The following is a 9,983-nucleotide window of genomic DNA, read 5'->3' on the forward strand; positions in this document are numbered from 1 at the left end:
CTGACATAGATGTAGCTCAATGCTCATCGAGTCAGACCAGAGGGCTATATTGTCTCTCTCACACATGTTAAATTAGAAATATGGCTGATAACGACCGAGCTACAGCTAACATTTGTAAAATAACTTTGCTACGTGTTTCATGCTTGTTGACTGGGACTATTAATTTTGGTAAACTTTGCCAAGAAAATGGGAGTCAGTCAAAAAACAAGTGCACACTGGGTCTATACAATATGCTATTGTTACTGAGAGAGGACGGGGTCACTGTAAAACATTTTATTTCCAATAATCAGTCGAGTTAGATGTAGTTCTTTGATCTGTCCAGTTAGAACAACCAGTGTTGACATTTGAAGCTGGTCGCCATGGTGTCCCTGATTCACTTTATATATTCGAGAATCTGATTCCAAAATCGCCATTTCACTCTGAGATTTTGGAGAGAAACTTTCACTCAAACATTTCTACAAAACTGGACGACACCCGTTGACTGCAGCTGAGCTATATTACCGGTTCATCATGGAAAACGTAAGAATTGATCAGATTTCAAAACACTTTTTCAAGCAGGCTAATTTTGTTCGACGCCTCAACTAAATTTAAGAATTGAGAAAGCTCGACAGCCCCCCAAAAACTGACTTTCGGGACTTAAATTAAGTTGACGCGTTGAATAAAATACCTTTTTTTCTCTTTTAGAGTTGTTATTGCACACCTCAATGAAATTTAAACATTGAGGCCTTGAAAGATGTACAGTCCAGCAACTGATTTTAATGCAATGGCGAGTTAGCTCAGTGAAGTGTAACAAAATATTGTTAAGTATGTCAAAAATATTTTATATTTTTTATATAACTGAAATTTAAGGACAGAAGTAACAATGCTAAGTCCTGGACCGACTGCTACTCTACAAGCAAAGTGACACACTGTTAACTTGTTTACACTCCTCTAGGAAAATACAAAATATCTTGTTTATTTAAGGGGAACAACAGGTTAAATTTCTGAACACAGTTATGAAATGTTAAGTTATATTGTGTTGCATTGAGAAGAGTCCATTCCTAAAACTGTATTGCAATCATTACAGACTTGTGATGTGCCAGCCCACCTCCGCGACCACCTCTACTGGAGGAGGGAGCCGAGGAGGGAGCCCAGCAGGAGCCACCAGCAGGAGCAGCCCGCTCCCAGTGCCAGGACCACTAAGGTAAAACACTTGGATTTCCTTTCATGGTAAAAGTGTGTATCCTGTTAGATTTGTTACGAGTTTGTCCTTTTCTGAAATAGTAGTTTTAAATGTATCTCAAATGTGTAGTTTAGTACCTTAATACCTGGTAATTGCAAATACTAACCGTAATTGTCCATAACCATTTGTAAATATATGAAGTCTACTGAATCTAAATTGGACGTGATTTGTCTCATATTTTCATGCTCTAATGCACACACTAGCAAAAGATATCCCCGTCTGTCCAGAGAAAGCTATACATTTTTAAAAATATTTTTAATAGTGTCCTTGGTCTATCACGTGTGACTGCAGTCTCAACCCACATAAGAAAATTGCCTGTTTTAAAATAAACTCAGCAGCAGACCTTAAATTGTGTGTTTAGTCATCTAGGTTGAGACGTCATATAAAATGGTTTACCAGACTGTCATATAAAATGATTGTCTAAAGTTATTTAACTGCATTATAATACTGACGTCTGTGGTTAAATTCAGCCTTATGTTTCACTCATTAGAACTCTGCTTTCATTAATAAGCAGTAGTAAAAATGTGTAAACTGTCATTAGGGCAGACAAGGGGAACATCATGTTTAATTCACTTTACAGGGACCTAGGATCAATATAAAATTATCCAAAATGTTTGGTGAATCTGTTAGCTTCTGTTAAGGAGCTGTGAGAAACCATCAATCATCTTTTAGTCGTGGATGTTTACCGCTGGCTTGGTATCTGTTATGCTGACGTAACAAGGCAAGCTAACAGCTGACACACTCGGTTAAAAGTTAAACAGCCAGTGCTTTGAGACACAATAGATCACAGTTGTTTGTAGGATTAGCCATGGACTCATGAGCTCATAAGTAAAAAGGTTTTTTACTTTATTATTTAGTGAAATTGCAGGAGCTGTTTATTAGTTTGTGGGTTTTTTGTTTGTTTTGAGTATCTCATAATTATAAACTAGCTACGTTTTTGTTATTTTATTTGTTTGCTTAGTTTGGGCATTTTTTTTGGTTGAATTTTGTTTGTTGGGTAAGAACTGGGCAGCACCCTAGGGCTCTCTGCTTTTTTAAAAGTGCGCTGTTAGGGATTTAAGCAAAGAAAAAAAGATCTTTCTGTTGTAATTCTTAATTTAAAAGGATATTTGCATTAATGTGGAAGCTAGTGGAGATATTTGAGAAAAGAAAGTGTGCAAATAGCATTGCCTCAAACTTCCATCCTGCTGGATGAGTCTCAGCTGAGCTGTAAATGTGGGGCTCCCCCTGCTGGGGACATGGTGGGAGAGAGTTTTTCTCTTTGTGTCCCACCCGTGGACAATTTAAAGGCAGACACGTCCTGCCACCAAGTTTACACCTGTGAAAACATAAATCTCAGCTTGTTGTCCTGCTCCTCGCTCAGCAGAGATAAAATGTTAAAGGTAAGACATTAAAGGACGATCCTGTATGTCCCCCTGCAGTTCAAGCACATTGGCCCGTGTACCTCTCCTTGAAGCAGCAGTAAAATCTGTCTTTAGTTTCTCCGGCTGTATGGACCGCAGGCGGCTGACCCACTGATTGTCTCTCCTCCTGCAGGTCTTCATGCGCTGCCCGGACGACGATGTTCTGCCGACTGTGCGTTTGGTTCCGCCTCGGTCCGTGCGTAACACCAAGTGATCAGTAAGTCTGATGTGTCGCTGCCTGCTCAGAGACCAGTGGGATTTGCTGTATGATGAGAAGTGTGGAGTGGAAGTGTGTGCGGGAGTGCTACAAGTCTGATTTCCGTTATTGTTTCTGTCAGCAAAGTCCTGCAGATTGGTCTCTAGCAAGTTCAGGAAATTGTTTGGCTGAGGTGGTACGCCACCCTGACCCTGACACATCTCACCTTGTGATCACTTGAGTTCGTCTTTGATGGCCTCACCAGTAGCCGTACTCACTGAATATGTGGCATTAGCTGTGTGCAGTATTCCCTCAAATCTCCATGTTTTTGTTTATAAAACCAGAAAACACTGTGTGAAACACTGCAGCTCTTGAATTTCCACCAGGTGGCACTACTAAGTTATTTAGGTAATTATGTGATGTGCTGCAGTGTTGCCTGCTGCTTAAACTAATTACAAAATGATTGAAACCTGTGTCAAGTTAGTCCATGTGTTACCTCCAAAGAGTAACAGTATAAATTATAGTTATAGTATTTTTATAATAATTGTTGGTATAACCATGATGTATTTATGCTAGCGAGTGATCAGCCTTTTCACAGTGCCATTTAGTATTTAGTACCAGGGCAGCAACAGAAGCCAGATTGAAATATAATAATTCATTCAGTTACACAGGAAGCACAGATGAACACCAGTGACATTACAGCGACGGTCTTAAAGGGGCATAACTGAACTAGATGGACCTGGTTCTTTACATTCTTCTTCTGTGTTTTGCTCTCACAGGTTGCTGGAACCAGGAAGAGGCAGAGGGAGGAGGAGAGCAGCACCAGAGGCCCCGAGGAGCCCCCGGAGAGACGACTCCGGAGCCCCAGCCCGCAGCCCTCCACCTCTAGCGCACAGGCCAGGCCGGAGGATGTCCAGCTGGAGGTATGTATACACGGGGTCAAAACCCATTCTGTCCTAGCTCGCTGGTCACCATACGCACGTATTCCACACCACTGCATCAGCCTAAAGGGTGTAGCTGAACCAGTCTGACCCTCGACCCCTCTCTCTGTCTGCAGGAGAACCAGCCACGACCCCTCCAGCAGCCTGTGGATGACGGCGATGACGTCACGTCCCTGCCCTCCATCCATGGTCCCCAGCCAGGTGGTCTCTCACCTGCTGCTTTTAACGAAGTGGCTGAGATGGTTCTGGCGTGGATGACTGACTCTCCGTACAACCCGGAGATGTGACAGTAACACACCAACACCCACTCAAACATACTCACACACAAACTCACACACATACTCACACTGACACACACTCCAAACCACCAACTTTCATTTCCTTAACAAAAAAAAAAAAAAAATCTCTTTTGCATGCTCCGTAGATAAGTTTTCAGTCTTTCTGTCCTTCTTAATATGTAGATAAGTTTTCGTTGTTTAGTTTGTTTAATTCCTTGTAAGTATAGATACGTTTTTCAAACACACACACACACACACACACACACACCAGATCTTTCCTTCCAACTTTCAATTCCTATCTCAAAAAAACAAAAACAAACAAAAAACAATTATAATAATAATTATTTCTTTCCAGGTAGTGTTGGTAAGTTTCACATCCTTCATTCCTCGAAAAATGTACATACGTTTTTATTTTTAATTCCTTGTTGGTATACATACGTTTTTTTTATACACACTCACGCTGACACACATTCTAAACCTTTTCTTCCAAAATGCATCTTTCATGTCCTTATTTTTTTTTAAAAATGTTTGCATGTACTATAGATAAGTTTTATTTCTCTTTTTCCTTTATAGTTAGTAGTTAAGTTTCATAGTTAAGTTTGAAGTCTTACATTTTTTTAGATTGCAAATAACTTTTACATACTTTGCTCCCTCTTAGTATGGAGTCAAGTAGTTTAAGTCTAAACTATCTGAAACCTTCTAAACTTTGTTTAAATAGAAGAAAAAAAGTTTCACGAATAAAAAACAAAAAAACAACATTTTAATTACTGTATCAATAACAGCAAAAACATTTTGCATTGGGATCAATGATTGTTTCACTAACTCTGGACGGACTCAGCAGACAGACATTATCTATTCAGAAGCAGCTGGGAGTGTCACTACAATGAGAAAAGCTGGTCCACCTTAACAGTCCACCTTAAGGGAGCCTGGTCAGTCTGCAGTGGGAAGCTAACTTTGGGGCAGGTGGTGTGCCATTCTAGATAGACATTTTTACCTGACAGAATGACCTACGCTACCTTTAAATGTTGACTTTTTGGACCGTTCTCTTGAAATTATACACTATAAACCTATAAAAATGCTGTGCCATTTACCAGTTATCGGCATCTGGAACAATGACTTTTTCAACCATTTTTTATGCCAGTTTGCGACATTCTATAAGATGAGAAGTCAGACTTGAGTCACAAATGTAATGATTTTAGACTAAGCTTGACTTGCAACGTGACTTGGAATCTAACTCCAGCGACTTAAAAAAAGCTTGAACCCCCCCCCCGATCCCAAAGATCAAAAGTGTGTGTTATTTAAAATTGTCCCAGATAATAGATCATTTCCCTTCATTTCCTGATTCAACAAACATTAACGCTATTCATCATTCACAGCAAGTCAACACTTAATTCCTCAGATCTTCTTTGAAGAAATCCATTAGCATGAAGTTTCAGGGGAGAACAATGAAGAATGAAGAATTAATTTACCTTTACTGAGCACTATTTGGGGAAAAAAAAATATTAAAAATAATTTGGATTATATAACAAAAACATTATTGGAAATTTTTTGGTGGTAAACAATGAATAAACTGCAGTATGCAAAACGCGTGGGTCTAAAATCACAGTTTTTCAGTTTTCAGACAAACTGAAAAACTTGTTTTAACAAATAAACACAACTGGTTAAAAGCAGTAAGGAGGTTTGTGAAATAATATATTCTTACTCTTTTTAAATGGCATTACGTTTGTTGAAGAGTTGATTTGACTTGTTTCGGACTCTAAACTCAAAGTAAAGTAAAGTAAAGTAAAAACCTGACACTTGTGACTTGCAAAACAATCATTTTGTCCCACCTCTGCTTGTATCTAGTCTCAGTATTTCTGTGCGCACCTGAACTGCCATAGTACTGTGTGCAGCCTCCCGGCTGACCAGCAGGAGGCGACAGCAGTCTGCCTGAGCGCTCCTACCGCTTTAAAAATACACTGAACCCGTTCACAACAAGGAAGTCACATACCGAAATGTGGTCATGTGTCAGGACCAGGACAGCATCGGCGCAGAAATGGCCACGCTGCAGTGTCTGAACGCCTTCATTTGTGAGCGGCTGTCAGCGGCGGCTGTGGAGATTTTCGGGGCAGTGGAGAAAACGCTGACAGAGTATCAGGGAGAAATCAGCCGGTTCAAGCAGGAGATAGATCACCTGAGAACACTCGTGCTGTGGCCTGAAGTCAGATTACATAGATCAGGTGTGTGGATTAAATCACTCAGTGATAAAGTCATTCTTTATTTAGGGTTTTATAGAATGAGGATGCGTATCTAACATGATGAGGCTGCTGCAGCTCCCCACAGTTTTTGAGATTTTGGTGACAAATTATGGCTCAGTGCAATGTACTTTTCATGAAGGTATCTTATAAATAAATGTAGCGTGACTCAGATGATATTGCATCCATTGGCCTTTACAGCTAAAAACAATCTCTCTGATAGATTTTGAATTTAAATGGGGCTTTAAAGTGTTTATTAAAATCTCTTGATGCATCTCTTAATGCACTTTCATGTCATTCAGCAGCTCATGGGGTCAGTCCTCATTGCTGTGACGAGGAGGCTTCTCCTGACTGCTGTCATAAGGAGGAGTGGGCCCCAGATGTGAGTCTGGATCACCAGAGATCCCTGCATATTAAAGAGGAGCATGAGCAGAGGGCTGATCAGCGAGGACCGTCCTGTAGGAAGCAGTGTGATACCACCCTGTCCCCTCAGTTTGTTAAAAGAGTAGGTCACGAGGAGCCACCCTCACACCTCTACAGAATATTAACTGTTGAACAGACAGCAGATATCAAAGCTGAGCCTAATGATGATGAGTTTACAACACCGCCATCAAACAGGGAGGCTGAGACCCCCGGAGGAAGAAATCCAGAGTCTTCTGGACACCAGCGCAAAACCCTAGAAGGTGAGGTGAGCAGAGGCTGGAAAAAAATCAAAGCTAAAATTTATAATTTTATTATATCCACCCATCTGTGCCATGGTGTGGTGAAACTTGTCCTTTAGTGAATGCGAAAACTAAACTGCATCACATTAAGTAGTGTATTTCTAAATGCAGTATGTGGAGCAGATGACGTTTGCATACCATCAACAGCCAGGTAAAACAACTACAAATGCAAACACAACAGGTAAAAGGAGTCATAGATGTAGGCATGTGTGTATTCAGCAAAGGGTCTTTGCGTAATTTAGTATCCACCGATCGGTCACAACATGTAAAACCACTGACAGGAGAAGTGAACGACATTGATCATCTTGTTACAGTGCAATGTTCTGCTGTAAAACCTTGATCCTGGCATTCATGTGGATGCAAGTGGACATGCAGCACCCAACCAAACACCTTCTGTAGACTAAGTATGTCCATTCATGGCTACGGTACTCCCAGATGGCTCGGTCAGATTGGGATTTGGGGAGTTCATAGGCCAAGTTCAAACCTTGTGCAATTTTCTGTGTGTGTGTGTGCGAGGGGAGGGTGGGGCACTGCCATTGGCGGGTGCAATTTCCTTGAGGGCGTGTACTATATCTGCAACAGTGTTTGTGTGGGTGGAACACGTCATGTAAACCTGCACATGAAAGTCAGTTTCACTTTGCATTGTAACAAGACAATCAATGTTAATCACTTCACCTGTCGGTGATTTTAATGTTATGGCTGATCGGTGTATTTTCATGTCATTGTTACCTTTGTAGATCCGCTTGAGATCACTCATCATGAGCAGGATGGGTGTGATGAGCAGCAGTACACTGAACAAGACTGGAGCCCCTGTCAGGACGACAAGGAACCCGATCCCCCTCAGATCAAAGAGGAAAAGCTTACATCATCTAGTCCTCAAGAAGATAATGACCACTCCTACAAACTCCCTTTTTGCTCAGAGAGGAGCGTCTATGATGGGCCTCACTCTTCAAACCCCAAAACAGTTTACACAGCAGAGAAAAACAGAAGAGATGGTGAAAGGGAAGGCTGCAAACTGTCCAAACTGAACAGAGTTTGTCAGCCCTTTTACTCCATGAATATAGACCGTCCTGCAACCCAAAGGGACTATGTTGAAAATACAGACGGTGTGGTGGATGGAGACTGGATTAAAGCGCTCACACCAACAAGAACGAGGCAAAAGAAAAGGCACGACTCCAACTTGTGCAGTAAGGAAGGAGATGGCACTGGAGTGGAAGAAGATGTAAATGATCTCACCAGAGAGAGAAGACACACTTGTCCCGTTTGTGCCAAACGCTTCAAAGAGTCAGGCCATTTAAAGGATCATGTGAGAATCCACACGGGAGAGAAGCCATACCAGTGTAAGGAGTGTGGCATGAACTTTAGACAGAGCGGAGCTTTGACTTTGCATATGAGAATCCACACGGGGGAGCGGCCGTACCAGTGCACCGACTGTGGTCGGCGCTTCAACAGAAAAGGCGACATGGAGACTCACAGGGTGACACATACAGGGGAAAGACCCCATCTGTGCATGGTGTGTGGGAAAAGCTTCAAAAGGAAGAGCAACTTAAACACACATTTAAAGATCCATGCAGAGGACAAAATGGATTACACCCAACCGCTGTGATTGTTAAATACTGAGTTTATGATTCAGTTAGTGACCCTGTGGAAAATGTGGAGTGTCAGATATTATAGGAGTATGTTCACTGAGTAAATAATAGAGTTCATTATTTAAAGTTTGACATTAAAATACATGTGTGGCAGTCTAAAAATTACTTTTGCTCTTTTGTTTTCTCACTTGGTTTAGACATGCTAATTATGGAGGCGAGGCTCTACTCATTAGATTGTGTTTTGGTTGTACTGACTTTTATCTTTTTATATCATTTGAGGATGATGACGGCCAGCATACATACAGGGCAACCACCGCTCCCCCTGCCTTAATCTGTGCTAGGTGCTGGAAACTTTAGTGAGTCCAGACTGGTAGAAATGTTTTCCACATTAGGTACATTACAGTGTTTCACTTGATTGTTTTGTTTCTGCTTGAGCCCCAGCTCTGTGCATTAATTCACTATGTCCTTCTATGATTTTAGCACCACATTGACCAGCTGCAACATTGAACACTGGCATGTGTGCACAACAGTGCATAGGTACTAGCAGAATGCTACAAAAAGAAGTATTTTACAGCTGGATATTTGTTGGGCAAATCCCATGCTACTTTGGCACAGCTTTTTATTAGACTAGAACTGTGACTGAGAAGGTGGTATTTAATCCCCCATCCTTTAGTGCGGTGTTGTGATGCCTTCTGGTAGTTTGGGATATAATTAATTAAAATACCTGATGATTCACACACTCATTTTCCTTGAATTGGTCACTGGAGGGATTCAATTTGATTCAACAATCCTACTGATGTAACTACATTACCCACTGCCATATAACTACTTTGTACCTCATACTGTTGATGATAATAACAGATGCAACTAAGCAAGTGTTTGTACATTAGACAATCACAGCACTGTAGGTAAAAGTGAGTTAAATATGTCACTTTCTTATGAGTCACCTTGAATTTTAATGGCTTCACTAGAAGCTAACAAATACTTAGGCTACTAATGCTTCGAAGAAGGTAGATGTATTTGTCATTTTTTTCTTAAACATAGTTTAGGAAAAAAATGAGAGTGAAATCAGTCCCTAAATCCTGCTACATCTTTTGGCGTTGAAGGAGGAGTTGAGGAGTCTCACAGCCTGGGTGAAGAAGCTGCTCCATAGTCTGGTGGTTCTGCAGCAGATACTTGTGTATCTTTTCCCAGATGGCAGCAGGGTGAACAGACTGGCTGGGGTGTCTGCTGTCTTTCAGTATCCTTTGGGCTCTGTGCAGACACCTCACTTCACCGAGATCACTGATGCTCTGTAGATGGGAAGCAGTGATGTTGTGGGCAGTTTTAGTCACCCGCTGTAGAGTCCTCCTGTCCTGGGCCGTACACGATGTTTCTAGTCGGTGTGCTTTCTGTCGC

The 9,983-nt window shown here is 41.3% G+C and overlaps 2 protein-coding genes across 3 annotated transcripts; both read left to right on the plus strand.

Annotated features, from left to right (window-relative positions):
- Nucleotides 1-1,070: 1,070 nt before the first annotated feature.
- LOC148190172 (uncharacterized) lies at nucleotides 1,071-4,497 on the plus strand. Its single transcript, XM_088086427.1, has 4 exons — nucleotides 1,071-1,183; nucleotides 2,759-2,842; nucleotides 3,601-3,744; nucleotides 3,879-4,497. Exons 1-4 carry the CDS (start codon nucleotides 1,074-1,076, stop codon nucleotides 4,018-4,020), a joined length of 480 nt encoding a protein of 159 aa, XP_087942553.1. The 5' UTR covers nucleotides 1,071-1,073; the 3' UTR covers nucleotides 4,021-4,497.
- A 1,514-nt stretch (nucleotides 4,498-6,011) lies between these two features.
- On the plus strand, nucleotides 6,012-8,747 carry LOC121954726 (uncharacterized). 2 transcript variants are annotated; one of them, XM_042502412.2, is made up of 3 exons: nucleotides 6,012-6,259; nucleotides 6,577-6,957; nucleotides 7,734-8,747. In XM_042502412.2, the coding sequence occupies exons 1-3, from the start codon at nucleotides 6,043-6,045 to the stop codon at nucleotides 8,600-8,602; spliced, it is 1,467 nt and encodes a 488-aa protein (XP_042358346.2). In that variant the 5' UTR covers nucleotides 6,012-6,042; the 3' UTR covers nucleotides 8,603-8,747. The 2 variants fall into 2 exon arrangements, with proteins under 2 accessions (XP_042358346.2, XP_042358354.2); XM_042502420.2 differs by having other exon boundaries at nucleotides 6,580-6,957.
- Nucleotides 8,748-9,983: the final 1,236 nt, after the last annotated feature.

This window comes from Plectropomus leopardus, chromosome 2, assembly GCF_026936395.1.
Source record: "Plectropomus leopardus strain MGB_pleo_1.0 chromosome 2, ASM2693639v1, whole genome shotgun sequence".
NCBI lineage: Eukaryota > Metazoa > Chordata > Actinopteri > Perciformes > Serranidae > Plectropomus > Plectropomus leopardus.